The following is a 19,518-nucleotide window of genomic DNA, read 5'->3' as shown; positions in this document are numbered from 1 at the left end:
TGGGATGCCCTTTTTAGCACTTTTGCCAGTTCTTTAATTACCATTTCAATATGTAGGGATCATAAGGAAATACTGGTTTAAGGAGTCAGTATCCTAACTTTCAACTTGAATAACTGGTTTTTACATAATATTGAAGAAAAGCTGGTAATACTAGCTTTTATTTATTGGTAACTAAGTGGAGTGGCTGCAACTGAGAAAGAGATGCAGACAGTGTGTCCACTCCACTGAATTAATGAACTAGGTTCTTTTTGGCTTCCTTGCCTCCATGAGCATTTGCCTACCATTCTCTGTAACACTTACTGAGGAAGAAGTGAACTGTTGTAAAAATGATATTACAGCACAGCTTTTAGAAATGTGGGCCAGAATTTCCATTTCCTTTGCTCCCGATAATGAAACAAAAATCAACCAACTAATATGCATAAATACGAGACTATGTCTTACAACACAAAATCAAATACATGAAATAGCCAATTACAATGTTATAAATATCAACAATAGAATATATAAATTAAATTAAGGCCCACGATTAAAAAGTCTTGTTTAGAACTCTTGGCACCACATTTAAGAAATGTTAGGCTTTTGGTGAATACAAATAATTAACAAAGTCTAAATTAATAACTTGGTGATACAAAAGGAAGTCTGAATAAGTAAATGCTTTCATAATGAAATTATGGCTTCAAACTGATTCACATATCAGACATCAAACCTGCTTCAGGATTCTTCTTTAAATGGTAGTACTATTGAGAACAAATTTGTAAACTTTTTCCATGTAGAAAGACTGTACCAGAAAGCAAGGTATTTCAACTTGTTAAGAACTATTTTATAATCAACATACTTGTGAATAAAGCTCTTAAATATTGGTCTTTTAAATTTTTAATATTAACCTGAAGATACTGGAATAAACACACAGAAACAGACATTTGAAATCTCACACTGAATATTAAACAAACAGCATGATTGCTCCAAAGTCAAGGCCCACACTTTTCTTTTGTTAAGATACCAGCTTTAGGGAATAATTTTCAAATCAACATGTATGTTTGTATCAGAATAATTAAAGTTTACGTGAGTTGATAAGAAACCAAACCACTAGACTGGCGCTAGACACATGGAATTTTGGATGTATTTTTTTTTTTTTTTAAACAGCTAACACCTGCTTCATGATAAGTTTTCCTTCCTTTGCATCTTCTTTTGTTTTAAAATATTTAGCTCTGCATTGTTTGTTTGTTTGTTTGTTTGTTCAATTTCTATGCCACCAGACTCCCTAGGGCCATGATGACAAAGCTATGGCAAGGGTGCCACAGGGGGCATGTGGAGCCATATCAGAGGGCATGTGTGACATTGCACTTTGTCAGCTCCAGCACACGTGTGTGCAATGGCCAGCTGATTTTCAGCCTTGAGGAAGGCCGTTTCGCCCTCCAGATGCTCCAGGGAAGCTTCCTAAAGCCCCGGAGTGCAAAACATAGCCCAATAGAGAAACCGGAAGTTTAGAAAGCGCACTTCCGGTTTGTTCCCTGAACCCTCCAGAGTGCAAAAAACAGCACAACGGGCAAACTGGAAGTCCATTTTTTGTAACTTCCGGTTTACCCGTTTGGCTGTTTTTTCACCATTCCAGGCTTTAGTGAGGCTGCTGCGCATGCACGGGGACAGGGGGATTGTGCACATGCACGGGGATGGGAGGATTGTGCGCATGTGCAGGGGGGATGCATGCATGCTTGGGGGTGAGAGGGAAGGGGTGTGGGCACATGCATGCATGCTAGCACACCCACACAAACCCTTTTGGCATGTGATCCAAAAAATTCACCATCACTGCCTAGAGTCCCAAGAGGGACTCTAGGTGACACACAACAGGAATATAAAACAACAATAGTAATACAATCCTCTAAAAACCATTTAAAAACAATTTACAATTAAAACAGTTAAACCCCTGCATACCATTCATGGTAGGATCTCACTGATTACCCCCATATGATCAACAGCCCCAGGCCTCTCAGAAAAGCCAGGTCTTTACAGCTTTCCGGAAAGCCAATAGGGTGGGGGCAATCCTGATCTCAGGAGGTAGCTGGTTCCAGAGAGACGAGGCAGCCACAGAGAAAGGCCTCCCCCGTGTCCCTGTCAGCCAACACTATTTATTTGATGGGATCTGGATAAGACGAACCCTGTGGGTCCTTACTGGTCGCTGGGAGCTATGTGGTAGAAGGTGGTCTCGAAAATAGTCTGGCCCTAAGCCATATAGAGCTTTAAAGATAATGGCCAACATCTTGAATTGCATCCAGAGATTAACTGGAAGCCAGTGCAGTTCATGGAGAATTGGTGTAATGTGGATGTACCTAGGTGTACCCACAACAACTCGCACAGCTGCATTCTGGACAAACTGTAGTCTCGAAACACTCTTCAGGGGTAGCCCCATGTAGAGCGCATTGCAATAATCTAACCGTGAGGTGACTAGGACATGAGTGACTATCAGAAGGCCTCCCGATCCAAATAGGGTCGCAATTGGTGCACTAGGTGAACCTATGCAAAGGTCCCTATAGCTACAGCTGTCAATTGTTGGTCTAATCTTAGCGGTGAGTGTAGGACAGGGGTGGGCAATTAATTTTGCCATAGGGCCGCATGAGAAATTGGGATGGTTTTAGGGAGCTGGACTTATATAATTAACACAGTTCTACCCAATACTGTATATTATTGGGTAGAACTGAGTTAATTATATTATAATTATAAATTATAATTATATATTATATTATATTATATTATATATTATATATGTAATTATATATTATATTTTGAACACCCGGTTCTTATCTAGAAAAGTTATATATTATATTATATTATATATTATATATTATAATTATATTATAATTATAAATTAATTGCCCACCCCTAGTATATAGTATACATATGCTGGTGACAGATGCTAAATGAAAAAAGCTGAAATCATTTGGTCATTATCACTTCCCTATAATTCCAAATTATGAAACATTATGATCCTGGAAAGTTCCTTTATCCAATTTTAAGTTAATAATTCATTAAATTCATATAATGCTACCTGATTATTTCATTTTTTTTTAAAAAAAACCTAAAGTTGTCTAGTTTCTTTCTACTTCTATTTTTATCTATTAAGGAACTTGTTTGTTTTCCATAAAAGGGGAGAGATTCATATTTAATAGTTTTATATTTCCAGAGTAATACCATTTCTCCTTCCTTCCTTCCTTCCTTCCTTCCTTCCTTCCTTCCTTCCTTCCTTCCTCCATTTTCCCCTCCTTTCTCCTGCACAGGTTGGACTGACCTCCGCAGGCCGGTCAGACAGTGGGCGGACCGCATCCGGCCTCCGGGCCACATCTTGCCCAGGTCTGGTCTAGGAGTACACCCAAATTGTGAACCTGTTCAGAGGGGGGCAATTTCTCCTTCCACCAGAACTAATGATGAAGAACAGTTGATATAGTCTTTCGGGGGGAATACCCACAGCCACTCAATCTTGTCAGGGTTAAGCCTGAGCCTATTAACTCCCATCCAGACCCTCACAGCCTCCAGGTACTGGCACATCATATCCACTGCTTCATTGAACCGATGCAGGGTGGAGATACAACTGAGTGTCATCAGCATATTGCTGATACCTCATCCCGCGTTGGCAGATTATCTCACCCATTGGTTTCATGTAGAGAGTTTTGATCATTATTTGAACAGAAAAAAGACTAAAACTGGCCCTGGACTATCATTATGGTTGCTTAGATCTTTATCAAAACAATCCTTTTGCTCAAAATGATACATCTTTTATAACCTGGAAGAAACTTAATAAATTTACAACTCCCTCTCCTTCATTTATACACAATTAAGTATTGCCCTGACATGTCTTTTGCTAGACAGTGTGATTATCTAGCACTTCTGAAATTATCTAGTGTAAAAAGCATAGATCTTTCCTTTAATAGTAAGTAGAATAATAAATGTATTCAGAATTACCCCGTTATTTTATTAATGATTATTGATTATATCCTTTGTTTAATAACGATTATAATTGAAGATAGGAAATAACAATACTAAAATGTGTAATGTGGGGACAGCTCTTCAAACAGAAAGAACCCATTATCAGTATTAAATATAAGCTTCAAAAAAAGGCAGAATTGCTCTGCAGTCATGGCATGGAAAGAAAAAACATAAACATCATTTTTTAAGTCTTGTTAAATTAAAAATTGATAAATGACGGAAATTTGTCTGTTCCACTGTAATATTTCAAAGAAACTCGATCAAAAATGTATATTGCTTTATATTCTCTTTACTTTTCCTCTCAAATAATTCCAATTTTAAAATGGAAATTCTGTCTTAAGTTAGAATGTATGGAATATGGTGAAAAAATATTTTCCTCTACAAATTAGGAAATATTTAAGATGAATATTTAAGAATTTAAGATGATATTTGCTACCAGGAATTAAATCATAAAGATTAAACAGAAAGGAGGTTAAAATATTGGCTCATAAGGCAGCAAATTTAACTGTGACTGAAAAGAAAAGTCAAAGTTATGGTATAAATCAGCCACTGTGGCCCCAGTGGCTATCAGAACCCTTGGTAGCATACCAAAAAAATCTTAGATGACACTTAGAAAATCTGTGCATTGATAAAATTTCCATCTGTCAATTACAAAAGCTATACTACTACCCCAATACATGGCAAAAGTCAATGACTCTCTGTCCAACTATTTTTTTAAAAATTTATTTTGACCAATAAAGCTTCCCAGATGGGAAGCAAAACATCTCAGTTTAACAAATTTTGGTTTCGCTGCCATGATTCAACCTTTTAATTGGCCCGGATAATTGAGTCTTCACCAACACGTTGAGGAGGAAGACTTTCCAACTAAGCAGACAAGTGCCACTGAATAAAACATAACCACAAAATCACAACTGACAGCAAAAAAAAAAAAAAGGGTGGGTGGGCGGGTGGGTAGAAATCTCATGCACATGCACCAATCACAATCCAAGATAAGCCAGAGCATGTAACCTAGTACAGTATCTCCAAACTCTCTTGATTCCTAGCTAAATGATAACAGGGAAAGCAACATCTTTTCTAATATTTTTTCAATACCAGATTTGAAGTATATGAAATGTAGAATGGGACATTTTGCATAATGTACTAGTTGAAGGGAATTCTTTACAATAAACATATAATGTCATTCTGAATTGTCTGTAGAAATCAGCAGGTGATTAAATTTCATAATAACACACATACACACGCACACACCAATACATAGAGTTTCATCACAAAGTAAGATATTGAGTAGTTTGTTTACCTCTCTGGAACTGGGAGCTTGGGACAAAGCTTAGCAGCATTTACATGTGTAGTGTATTCAGATGGCTTTAACTCATAACTACATAAAGCAGAACCTGTTTAAAACATAAAAAACAAAATAGAACATTACTTGATGAAAAGTGCTATAACACATTGCATTAACACAAGAAATACAACATTGATCATAGTATTCCATGCTGCAATAGAAAATGCCATGTACAATATAGATTTTCTGAGAGCAATGTTGTACTTGGGTAAATAAATGCTGTGTTTTTAGAAATAGACAGATCTCAAATAATTATATATTCAAATCAATCAATCAATCTTCAATTTAATTTATATTCAAATAAAATACAACAAAAACTTTAGGAACTATCTGGAACAGAATCACCAGGAGGACAGCTTCTTGCAGCAGTCTAGTTTAAAGCAATGTGTAGTTCCTCTATATCATCTACAGCAGTGCTTCTCAATTATTTTGTCATGCCCCCCCCCAGGAAGAAATAAACATTTGCGCTCCCCCAAACTCTCTGCCGGGATGATTGTTTGCAATATTTGGCACATTTTCGCTGAAAAAACTCATGCCGCTTATCAGGCTGATTGGGGTGTAATATGTTTTAAGTGACGCATTAATTTATTTTGGCTTCATGCTCTCTGCTGCCAACATTTTTAGACACAGTAAACTCACTGGTCTTTCCTCGTCTCCCACCATAGTCACAGTGAAGCCAAACGCTACATACGCTCTGTCATATTTCCTCGTCTTAACTTTTGGGAGACATATGCTTGTCTCATTATCTCTGCCTCTCTCCTCCTTTCTTTTCATCCCTGTTCAATATTTTTCCATGGTGTCTCTTAAGGGTTTGTTATCTGTACTTCATATCTCCTGTTCTGTGTTGTGTGTTATTGTTTGGTGAAAAAAAACCATACTCCCTGCGGGGGAAAAATCCGCCCCACTATTTGAGAAGCACTGACTACAGTAACAAAACGGGAGATTTTCACACTCATTTTATAACCACCACAAGGAACAGACATCTTTCAGAAAGCCTTACAAGCAGCCCTCATTTGATTAATAGAATATGAACATGAGAAGTCAATGGGTAGCTGGAAGAGTTATTTTTGAATTTAGTATGATCTTACATGAATAAATGGTGCCAAGAAAGAGAGGTTCATGAAATGAAGAACAGGTGTATGTGTACGTTTTCAATAATCAAACCAATAAGAAATTTTGTGATTCTGGAATGTTGCCTTTTTCTATCTATATTCATGCCTTTTCTGCTACAACATTTGGAAGTAAATCAACATTTTTCTCCTGAATATTATTACCTAGTCTAAACTAAACGAAGTAACTTCTTTATATAGCTTTTAATGGATGTAGTAGACTTTCCCAAGTTGATGCCTTTTATTTTATAAGAAAGATTGTTGGAAGGCTATTTGATTTGTCACAGAACTCATATACCATCAGAACCTTTGTTAGCATTGTACATCTAATTAACATTCCTTCTGTCATTTTTGTAGGTTCAAGGAAACTGCTGATTTTAAGACAATTCTAATTCTGGGAACCACAAAAGAACTAAAACATCCATTCTCAGCTCAGGCTGGTACACATTTTTTCCACTTGAGAGACAACTGATCTTTCTTTTTTCTAACAAACTTTTCAGTACTTCCCCCTGTGTGCCTGTTTTTTATATATACTGTTTTTATGAGATTATTAATTTTAAATTGTAACTAGATGGGTGGGCATTGGATTTGGTATTATGTACTGTACTGTTTTTTATTATTGTTGTGAGCCGCCCCGAGTTTGCGGAGAGGGGCGGCATATAAATCCAATAAACCTAACCTAACCTAAACCTAACCCCACCCCAATAGTTTATGTTTCCAACCAATTAGAGCAATCAAACCCAAAGTTCCTATCTTTGGGGGGGAAATCTTTTGTGTTTTTTTGAACCATTGCATTCTTTACAAAGAAAGATGTACAAGTGTGCTTAAGGCATGTTGAAGAATATACAACACACGACACATAATCTATAGAGCTCTGCATGTCATGAGAAGACAGGAATTATGTTAGTAACTTCAAATGAGCCCTAAGGAACTTTAAAAACTAACAGATATGCAATAATTTTTAAATTAATCTCCAAACAGTAACTTTTTGCAATCATTCTTTCAAGATAAATCTCCAGTAGAATTAATTTTATGGTCATCATCTATTTCCAAATGATAGCATACTTGATCTTAGCCAAAAGGTTGCAAAACTATATATTTATATTTGTATCATCTAAACCTTGTTGTTATGAAGTGAACAAACCAAAACACAAGCAGGTTCACAATACCACTTTGCTGTAGAAAAATGATAGCTGTAATTTGTGAAAATTTCATTGGTAAATTAACGGTCATTTCAAAAATTGTTTTTGACTTTATAAAAAACATTTATTTTTATTTTTTGACTACCAGTTTTTAAAAAGACCAGTGTAAACACAATTCATGAAGAAAGATACTCACACTTCCAAAAATCAGGCACAAAACATTATTTCAGGATTTTTTTTCAAGCCATTTTATATGGACTGTAAAAGTGGATATGACATCCACTTATGTCAGCTGCAGATATTTCTACACTGCAAAGGTCACTCCGAAAGTATCCACTCAAAAACCTACTCAAGCGTGAAATATAAAACCAAATACTATATATAAATTTCAAAATCGTATTTCAACTGAAGTAGTAACATTTAGCTACATCTAGCAAATATTTGAGAGTTTTATGAAGCCAATTTTGCACAGAAATTTCAACCATCAGTCCTATGCTATTTTCTCATTCCTCATTTCCTTTGTACATTGTGTTAAAATTACTTGCTTCATACATGACTTACCTAGAATTGGAGATGAAAAGTGTTACCTCCAAAAGCTGGGGTGTTACAAGTAACACTTTTCTGATACTTACTCTGTTAGTTTTTAATGAATTCATATACTGATTCATCTCAAAGTGGATCCTACTCTGTGTTCCAAATAAAAAATTAATTCTTTGATAAACGTGAATACTAAAAGGTACCATTGGTCAGTACATAAGAACTGTTGCCAATTTTGGCCAGTGAGGTGGGGAGTGCTGCTTCTCTCTCTTCTTCTCCTGAGCGTTGCAGTGTCTCTTCTCTCTTCTTCTCCCAAGTGGCAGCTTTGTGTCCAGAGATCAGCAGGCCAGATTCAGGGAGCTGGACGTACTGCTGCTGTCTGAGACAACAACATGAGAAATGGCCTCTCTCGCAGCACCTCCTCTCTTTTTTTCCTGAGGGGCAGAGGTGCATCCAGCTCATTGAATCTGGCCTGTTGATCTCTGGACACCCCGCTGTCACTCGGAAGAAAAAGAGAGAGGATGCTCTGCAAGGCTCAGTAGAAGAGAAGCAGCACTCCCCCCCCCCCCCTTTGCTGGCCAAGATGGGCAGACCAGATTCGGGGAGCTGAACATGCTGCTGTGACCGGGAGGAGAGCAAGATGAGAAATGAGCTATCTCACAGTGCCTGCTCTCTCTCTCTTCTCTTGAGTGGCAGCGATGTGTTCACAGTCACTCATGCCCTCATCACCTCGAGGCTCGACTACTGTAATGCTCTCTACATGGGGCTACCTTTGAAAAGTGTTCGGAAACTTCAGGTCGTGCAGAATGCAGCTGCGAGAGCAATCATGGGCTTCCCCAAATATGCCCATGTTACACCAACACTCCGCAGTCTGCATTGGTAGCCAATCAGTTTCCGGTCACAATTCAAAGCTTTGGTTATGACCTATAAAGCCCTTCATGGCACCGGACCAGACTATCTCAGGGACCGCCTTCTGCTGCACGAATCCCAGCGACCAGCTAGGTCCCACAGAGTGGGTCTTCTCCGGGTCCCGTCAACTAAACAATGTCGCTTGGCGGGACCCAGGGGAAGAGCCTTCTCTGTGGTGGCCCCGACCCTCCGGAACCAACTCCCCCCAGAGATTAGAATTGTTCCCACCCTCCTTGCCTTTTGTAAGCTTCTTAAAACCCACCTCTGCCGCCAGGCATGGGGGAATTGAGATACTCTTTCCCCCTAGGCCTTTACAATTTTATGCATGGTATGTCTGTATGTATGTTTGGTTTTACAATAGGGGTTTTTAACTGTTTATATTGGATTGTCATATGCTGTTTATTACTGTTGTTAGTCGCCCCGACTCTACGGAGAGGGGCGGCATACAAATCCAATCCAATCCAATCAAATCAGCTCACCAAATCTGGCCTGCCGATCTCTGGACACATGGCTGCCACCTGGTACATTGCAAGGAGTTTCCTGCAAAGATCGGCCAAGAGAGAGTAGGGGCGGAGAGTAGCTGGATGCTGGTAAGATGGGTGTCTTGCGGCCTGCCCCTCCCTATACCCTGCCTCACCTGCCACCCACAAATTGTGCCTGAACATCTTACCAGCATCTAGCAGCTTCACCACTTCTCTTTCTCAGCCACTCTTTGCAATGTAAAGAAAACCTAAGTTGTTAATTGCTCACATTCGCAAGAAGTGTTTCATTACATTGCAAGAAGTTTCCCTGCAAAGACTGACCAAGAGAGAGAAGCAACGAGCTGCCAAACTCTGGTAGGATGTTTGGGCACAATTTAGGAGTGGCAGATGGGGCAGGTGATGAATGTACATAATTGGAGAAGGGGGTTTATTTGGGAGAGAGGCTTATTTCATTTGGGGGTGGGTAGGTGGATGGATAGATGGATGGATGGATGGATGGATGGATGGATGGATGGATGGATGGATGGATGGATGGATGGATAGATAGATAGATAGATAGATAGATAGATAGATAGATAGATAGATAGATAGATAGATAGATAGATAGAATATGCAATTCTACCACTTCTGAACTGCATTAAAAGGAGTAAAATGAAAAATACAGACCAAAAACAATTCAATCAACATACATACTAAAAATGAAGGCAGGTGTTTTAATAAAAATTGGGAGAAACAAAAATATATTAATTTAATGTTTATTTATAGATGGCCTGTAGGAAAATATAGGCTTTCAACAGATTTCTGAAGCAAGAGATTGCTACATAATCTGAAGGGAGATAATATTTTTCATTTGATATCAGTTGTAGAAAGCATTCTCAACTAACAAATACAAATTAAAGTCCAATTGTGATCATGAATAAACATGATGTAAATTTAGTATTCATAATGCCTTCGTATATTTGGAACAAAATAAATATACCTGAAATATTGAATTTCACTGGTTTATTTTTAATATATTTTTATTCCTTTACATTATTTAATATAAATGTATGAAGTTATTAAATCATTCTTTGACAAGGTCATATTTATTATTCTCACTATATAAACTACATTTCCTAATGTAATTTTCTATATTTCAATCAATGACTTATCTTTGCTCATTCTTTCTTTCTATGTCTATAAGATAGAATATGGAATTTCAAGGTTCAGGTCTTTTTAGATTTAACTTGAGGATTATTATTTATTTATTTAAGCCAGATATTAATTTAAGAAAACAAGTTTGGGGATCCTTGGACACCTTCATCAAGGTCACATAGATGCAGTTGTTCAAAGCTAACTATTGCTAACTTCCCTTAGTTTTTTTCTCCTAACAGAAACATTTGACAAATCTATCAAGGATCCAACCATTAAATTATTTCTTCTCTGAACTGTTCCACTCTTTTGGATCTTACAATTACAACTACTTTCTTATACTGGATTTTATAATTTCAATTTTGACCACTTTCCAAATGACGCCTGAGCTGAAGTGGAAGAGAAGAAAAGTGAAAAGGATATGTCTGCAATAACAAAACAACAGATTCTGTTGACCTTATAGAGCAGTTAGATCTGAGTTAAGATCTGTACTTGCATTACTAACATCTTAATGGAACAAGTTGTGGTTTCAACTAATAATTACTGTCAAAGTTAAGAAGCTCCACCTCTGTTGCTAGGGCTCCCAGCTTTGGCAAAGATGAATGGACAGACTCGATGTGTAATCCTCCTCAAAAATATCCTCCTCAATCGTGGACCAGATAGACTTTGGGTGGGGCTGGATGCTAGCTCCACCTTAAGAAAAGGAACATATCAGGTAAAGCCAACGCTCCTTCTCTATAGTGGGTGGAGCTAGTATCCAGGAATGAGACATACCAAAGCTGTCTGTCCTATTGGTGGGCTATAGTTTGGTCCAAGGTCTCTCCCTCTGTATGGACCCTTTGGAGAACTCAGTGACTGAACACCGCCTCTGCAGAGGGAAATATGTCTAGCTTGTAATGACGTATGAACGGCAACGGGAAAGACCAAGTGACCCCTCTACAGACTTTCTCAAATGAAGCTTGCTCACTCTGTTGCTGTCCAGTGACCTTGGGCCATGGCTGTTGAAGGGTGAGCCCCCCAACCTAACAGACTTGTGTCTATAGTGAGGACAAATCTGCGTGGTTCGTGGAACAAGCTGCCCTTTGCAATGGCCAGTGATGTCCACCAGAGGAAGGAAAGGCAGACCTCCAGAGGAACCAGGACACTGGCAGTTAAGGAGCTTCGCCCCAATCTCTGGAATGGTAAAAGAAACAATTGCAAGTCTCTGGAGTATAGGCACGCCCAAGGTTTAATATTGAAGCAGGAAATCATTTTGCCCAGGAGCATTCTTCACTCTGATAGAATTAAATTCTAACTAAATTCAAATAGGAATAGGCTCACTCACATATATAAGTGTACCTACAAAAGCAAGACTTTTGTTTTTGACTTAAGTTGTTAATTCAACTTGCGATATTTTTATTGAATTTTTAAAAACAATATAGTCCTTCAAACTGAATTCCTTCATGCTGAATTAGTCTTGCTTTGCAAATTGCTGCACAGATATTACAATAATGCTTCTTATTGGAAAGGTTGTTTGATCCTCATATTGGAAAAACATCTAAGTTGAGGGAGTATGTTTCAGTATTTAGAATCTTAAAAAGTAAACCTGATATAGAATTGAATTCAAATTGGAAACCATTCCTCAACTACATTATTATGGGTTTGTGCAACGTCCATGCACCACCATCTGATTTTTTCTCCAGGTGGTTGGGTCCAATTGAGAGAAGTGAGAACTTAACATAGTTACTTTGTCTTTTAATTTAACTTATTTTTCACTCTAGTTCATTATAGACTGGAATGCAGGAAAAGGGGTGTTGGTCCTACCTGATACGCCTCTTTTCTGAGTACTGGATATAGCATCCAGGAATGGGTTAAATCCATCCGCTCATTTTATACTATTGCTGTATGGATTGATCAATAGCTTTTAACATTCCTAAACTGGAAAGATAAACTGGCTGGAGACTATCTCCTGATTAAAAAAAAAGTTTGTTAGTGCAAATGGGGGTCTGGTTTGTTTTTCATTAACTCCAAGCAACCTTCTTGGCATCAGACGTCATTTTAATGAATATGTGTGATATTATGGGATGCAAATATTTAACAGTAACTGATTTCCTATGCAAAGGGTAGGTTACTTTTACCCCGTCAATCAACTTCCCTCTTGCATTTTCTTTGTGTTAACTATAAAACAGAATGTAAAATAGGTCTTGAGGCTCTCCCCTTTTCATAGGGGTACCCTAATTAATTGCTTTTAAGTGATCTTCTGATTCAATTCTAACTGCTTATTGGGAAGATAAACTGAGGGAAACCCTGGGGCCACATTTGGCTCTCAAGAGTCCCCTTCTGATTAATTTATTTGCATGTTTTTTCACATTCATTTTATATTTTGTGTATGATTTAATGTTATGTGATTTATTTTGGTTTATTGTTGTTTCTTACTGTACATCATTTACACTAGTTGAGTTGGGAAGCCCTATAAATTGAATCAATCAATATCCATCAAAAATTTGGATTTTTCAATGAACAGAATCCATATATAACTTTTACCAGATAATTAAATATACAAGATAACTAGAACAGATTCTTAGCAAAGTAGATTGCCTTTATTGTAGCACATAATCTTGGTGAATTATATACTGTGCCGACCATGGCTTTTGATATTCATGTTTATCTTAGAGCTTAATAACAATTTTTAATCTTGATATATATTCAATTATTCTTAATTAACTATGTAAGAAAATTATCATATTTATGGTATTATAATTACTTATTAATTCATTTATATTTTTGTTTGTTTATGTATCATCTTTAAAATGTGTAATAAAAATTCAACTAAGGAATCATTTCGAATAATAATAATAATAATAATAATAATAATAATAATAATATCTTTCTTTTTTCTTATTACTATCATTTTATTCTTCTGTCTAGCATCTAATATGCTTACTTTGAGGACAAGCAGCTGCTCCTCTAGGTTGCATAAGGTGAAAAGAGATTAGCACTGTCTTTTCGGATAAAATCTAACGCTCTGGATTAAGAAGATGATGCTAATTTAAAAGACTTAATGGAATGGTACAACGTAATTAAAATTCAGAAATACACAAAATTACTTAAAACTATGACAAATGTAAACTATCAAACTCTATCATCATCATCATCATCATCATCATCATCATCATCATCATCATCGGTTCTGCAACCCAACATGACCGACAGAGACTTCAGAGGATAATCAGAACTGCAGAAAAAACAATTGCTGCCAACCTGCCTTCCACTGAGGACCTGTATACTGCACGAGTCAAAAAGAGGGCGATGAAAATATTTACTGACCCCTCATATCCTAGATACAAATTGTTTCAACTCCTACCCTCAAGACAAATTCCTTTTGTGTCCAATCCTTGGATACATGAGGCTGGAATCTACGGAGAGGGGCGGCATACAAATCCAATAAATAAATAAAAATAAATTTTGAATTGCGTTGAGAGTCTGATTGGTAGCCAGTACAGCTCACAGAGCGTTGTAGATACATGGCCAGACCTTGGTAAGCCCACGACAGCTCTTGTGGCTGCATTTTGGACTAGCTGTAGTCCCCAAACATTCTTCAAAAGTAGCCCCATGTAGAGAGCATTGCAGTAATCAATCCTTGAGGTGATAAGAGCGTGAGTGACTGTGAGGAGAGACTCCTTTCCAAATAGGGCCGCAACTGGTGCACCAGGCGAACCTGTGCAAACATTCCCCTTGCCACAGCTGAGAAATGGTGTTCTAAGCTCAGCTGTGGATCAAGGAGGACGTCCAAGTTGTAGACCCTCTCTGAGGGGGTCAAAAGATTTCCCCCCAGGGTAATGTTCCCGGGAGGCAAAACCCACAGCCACTCCGTCTTGTTGGGATTGAGCTTAAGCCTGTTAACACCCATCCAAAACCTAACAGCCTCCAGACACCGGCACATCACTTCGACTGCTTCACTGAGTTGACATGGGTGGAAATGTACAACTGAGTATAATCAGTGTACTGATGGTAATCACCCCATGTCGTAAATCTTGTTTCTTTAACATGCAAAGTTTATAAGGTTATATATATTTGCAACTATTGTAGATAAAGCGCTTCATTCTGAGGGGGAAAAAGCCTGTTTAAATGCAATGCATGATGGTTGCTTTTTGAGGTGTTATTAGTTATTTCCAAATAATATTTTATATGCAATGAGAAATAAAATTGTATTCATCTTACCATTAATATCTGCAAATTTCTGAACATCAGCCAGAGTTTTCAACTCACTACGTGGGCATGCTGATACACAGAGAGCAATGGATTTGATCTTCCGACGTACTAAATCTACATTGCATGGCTCCAGAAAAAACACAAACCTTAAGGGAAAAATGCACATACATGTTGATTTAGATAAAGAACCTAAAACAGAACTTTCAATTTTTAAAAGTAAAAGCACTATATTACATAGCATTTATTTAACACACTTCCACTTAACATTACAGAGGTGCCTCCCTGTAATGATGATGGATGTTAAATATCTAAATTTAGTATTATGGAATCACCACAAAGAAAACCATTAGCAACTCATGTGACATCTACTCACACACAACACAACATATGTCTTTCTGAATAGTTAGCATTTTTTCTAGTTACATTTAACTATACCATTCCTAAAATGCATTTCTAGGTAATGAATTACAAAGTTTGGTAGCCTATGTACAATCTTAAGTTGGCTATATTTTTGCTAAGCACCTTGCATTTTCCTTGAATGAATGGAATAAGAGCTAAATTCAGGGAACAAGTAATCAAGCATTGAAAGAAAGTCTGTTAAAGTATGTATTTATTTTATCTCATTCAGAAATATAGCAATATATCCACTGTTACAGAATGGTACCAACAAGTTAACTTCTGGAAGCTTCACGGTTTCCATTTTGCATACCATAATGCAATTTCACTTCAATGCCGGCAGAATAATTATAGTATATATTACAATCACACTTGATTTACCAACTTTACCAACGGTCATCCTGTACTATCAAATTATATCATTATCATGTACTTTGAGAAAGTTAGGGAGCCACGTTATTTTTGAAATGTAACCTTCACAATAACAAAAAATGCTTGTCTTTATTCATAAGTTTTGAGAAACTAAGAGCCTACTGTATTCTGAATCTGATCTTTAAATTCATAATATATACTCCAATTCATTCACACTGCACTAGTGTCAGAAGCTCTGAGGTGTTTCCAGGTTGAAAAGATTAGATGGTGACATGACCATTGCCCAGGGATGCACAGTTGGTGGCTCCTTTCATAACCTCTGTTAAACAAATCTCTGCAGTTGTTAAGTGCATCAAGTGGCCATTAAGCAAATCCAACTCCTCCTATTGACTTTCTTTGTCAGAAGCTGGTTTGGGAAGATGGCAAATGGTGATCCCATGATCCCATGATGTCGTAAATACTGTAAATACATGCCAGTTGCCAAATGACAAAATTATGATCACACAACCATGGGGATGCTACAAGGACTGGTCGTAAATCACTTTTTTCATTTTAATTTTGAACAGTCATTAAATTAATAGTTGTAAGTTGAGGACTACCTGTATTGTGGCCATTGCCAACAATTTATTTATAGAGTGAGGTTTTGGGGCTTGCAGATATGCTTGACATACAATTGAAAATACTTCTTTCTTGTTTTTGTCTGAAAGGGGAACTCTGAGAAGCATCCCTGACAAAAGTCTTAAAGGCCAAGAATATTTCTTTGGAAGCCATTTCAATGAATGGTTTGGGTAGTGTAACAGTTGCAGGAAAGTAATTATTTAGCTGTGATCAGCACCATGACGTAGTCCTCTAAGATGAAATAAGAGTTCCCAAACTGCTCACCTTAGAAACTTTTCCACTGGCAATTTTGCTATCCTCAACACATCTGGAAACCAAAAAAAACCAAGTGCAGAAATGAGGGCTCTTAGGATCAGTGATATCACACCTGCATTTTCCTTGATATTTCAGAATATAGTATGTTATATTGATTTATGTTATATACTGTAGAACTACACAGAAAGCACATGAAATAATCACAGGATGGTATGTTAGTTAGTTTACCCACCCATTATTAGTATTACTATTACCACTAATCCCTTAAATATTATCCCTTCAACCAATCTTTTTGCATTTTCTATTTACCTCCTTTACAAAGGACTATGAAGATTAGGATATGTATTTTCAAAGAATACTCATAAACAGCAAATAAAAGTCACAGTCATAACTATTACCTATTTCTTGCATAACATATAGAATATAAGCTAGGAAAAGCAGCAAGAATGTTGCGGAAAATGACATAACATTGGCTTTCTTCATTATAAGAAAATAAAAATTGAGCAAAGTCAACATACTTTAACATGTAGGTTTTAATAAGTACAGTAGGTAAGTACAAACAATTCTTAAGAAGAGGAAAAAATAGAGGACACGCCTTCCAATATGACTGCACAAGAAGTCAATATGGTTGCATTAGTGAAGTTTAGTGAAGATTTAAGAAAAAGAGACACATCCAGCAAAAATAAAAAGTCAGGTCAGAAAAGAGTACAAACTCTAGAGATGTTTTCAGGGAAACTAATGTCCACAATGAGCTAAGCAAATGATGTTAGCAGTAACAAGATACTGAGAAGGCTGCCTCAGTATTTGGCACTGAATCCAGCCCCTAGATGTTCTGTCCCAATGCTTGACCATCAGTGCTCCAGTGATCTGATTTCCTGCCCTTACTATTTTATTATTTATTTATTTATTACTTAGATTTGTATGCCGCCCCTCTCCGAAGACTCGGGGCGGCTCACAACACGTGGAAACAAATCATAAATAATCTAACAAATTTAAAATTAAAAGATTTAAAATACCCCATATACTAACAGACATACACACAAGCATACCATATATAAATTAAACATGCCCAGGGGAAGATGTTTCAGTTCCCCCATGCCTGACGGCAAAGGTGGGTTTTAAGGAGTTTACGGAAGGCAGGAAAAGTAGGGGCAGTTCTAATCTCCAGGGGGAGTTGGTTCCAGAGGGCCGGTGCCGCCACAGAGCAGGCTCTTCCCCTGGGGCCCGCCAACCGACATTGTTTAGTTGACGGGACCCGGAGAAGGCCCACTCTGTGGGACCTGATCGGTCGCTGGGATTCGTGCGGCAGGAGGCGGTCTCGGAGATATTCTGGTCCAATGCCATGAAGGGCTTTAAAGGTCATAACCAACACTTTGAATTGTGACCGGAAACTGATCGGCAACCAATGCAGACTGCGGAGTGATGGTGAAACATGGGCATACCTAGGTAAGCCCATGACTGCTCTCGCAGCTGCATTCTGCACGATCTGAAGTTTCTGAACACTTTTCAAAGGTAGCCCCATGTAGAGAGCATTACAGTAGTCGAACCTCGAGGTGATGAGGGCATGAGTGACTGTGAGCAATGAGTCCCGGTCCAGATAGGGCCGCAACTGGTGCACCAGGCGAACCTGGGCAAACGCCCCCCTCGCCACAGCTGAGAGATGTTTTTCTAATGTGAGCTGTGGATCGAGGAGGACGCCCAAGTTGCGGACCCTCTCTGAGGGGGTCAATAATTCCCCCCCCCCAGGGTAATGGACGGACAGATGGGATTGTCCTTGGGAGGCAAAACCCACAGCCACTCCGTCTTATCCGGGTTGAGCTTGAGTCTGTTGACACCCATCCAGGCCCCAACAGCCTCCAGGCACCGGCACATCACTTCCACCGCTTCGTTGACTGGGCATGGGGTGGAGATGTAAAGCTGGGTATCATCCGCATATTGATGATACCTCACCCCATGTCCTTGGATGATCTCGCCCAGGGGTTTCATGTAGATGTTGAATAGCAGGGGGGAGAGGACCGACCCCTGAGGCACCCCACAAGGGAGAGACCTAGGAGTCGACCTCTGACCCCCCACTAACACCGACTGCGACCGGCCAGAGAGGTAGGAGGAGAACCACTGAAGAACAGTGCCTCCCACCCCCAACCCCTCCAGCCGGTGCAGAAGGATACCATGGTCAATGGTATCGAAAGCCTCTGAGAGGTCAAGGAGCACCAGGACAGAGGATAAACCCCTGTCCCGGGCCCGCCAGAGATCATCCATCAACGCGACCAAAGCAGTTTCCGTGCTGTAACCGGGCCTGAAACCCGACTGCTGGGGACCTAGATAATCGGCTTCTTCCAAGGACCGCTGGAGCTGGAGCGCCACCACCTTCTCAACAACCTTCCCCATAAAGGGAAGGTTGGAGACTGGACGATAGTTGTTAAGCACAGCTGGGTCCAGGGAGGGCTTCTTGAGGAGGGGGCGCACGAGCGCTTCTTTATAGAGTGATGGAAAAACTCCCCTCCCCAAGGAAGCGTTGGTAATCTCCTGGGCCCAGCTCCGCGTCACCTCCCTGCTGGCCAAAACCAGCCAGGAGGGACACGGATCCAGTAAACAGGTAGCGGAACTCACAGCTCCAATGGCCTTGTCCACTTCATCAGGTGTCACCAGATCAAACTCTTCCCAGACAGGTGGACAAGTACGTGCCCCAGTCACCTCGACTGACTCTGTTTTAAAGTACAATCTGTAATAACACTCTCCTTATCCATGATTTAATTGTGGATGAGCGAGCCAACATTGTATGCAGAGTAAACCTGTCTAAACAGGGGTATTTATCTAAGAAGCAAAATGTAATCCCCCCCCCCCTCCGGCCATTGTACGAAGAGTGGTTGACAGGGAGCTGTTTTAGGTGACCAAGTCTTTAGGAGTAAAGGTGTAACTATGGGTATGTCTATGGGGTTATTATGAAGTATCTTTTAGGCACCTCTGTGTGTGTGTCTAGAAATGAGATGCCAAATTTGAAAATATTAAGAAAATGTTAAAATGGTTAAAATGGTTAAAAAGACTAAAAATGTTTT

The 19,518-nt window shown here is 38.8% G+C and overlaps 1 protein-coding gene across 2 annotated transcripts in view; it reads right to left on the bottom strand.

The window, feature by feature from the left end:
- The window catches only part of SLC44A1 (solute carrier family 44 member 1), a 91,280-nt gene that overhangs the window by 43,612 nt on the left and 28,150 nt on the right, over positions 1-19,518 (bottom strand). For both annotated transcript variants that reach the window (XM_070742372.1, XM_070742373.1), the window contains exons 4-5: positions 14,831-14,967; positions 5,276-5,369 (exon numbers count right to left, since the gene is read on the bottom strand). In XM_070742372.1, coding sequence (XP_070598473.1) covers positions 5,276-5,369; positions 14,831-14,967 — 231 coding nt within the window. The remainder of the gene's footprint in view (positions 1-5,275; positions 5,370-14,830; positions 14,968-19,518) is intronic.

This window comes from Erythrolamprus reginae, chromosome 2, assembly GCF_031021105.1.
Source record: "Erythrolamprus reginae isolate rEryReg1 chromosome 2, rEryReg1.hap1, whole genome shotgun sequence".
Classification (NCBI taxonomy): domain Eukaryota; kingdom Metazoa; phylum Chordata; class Lepidosauria; order Squamata; family Dipsadidae; genus Erythrolamprus; species Erythrolamprus reginae.
This window is presented reverse-complemented; position numbering and strand designations above follow the sequence as displayed.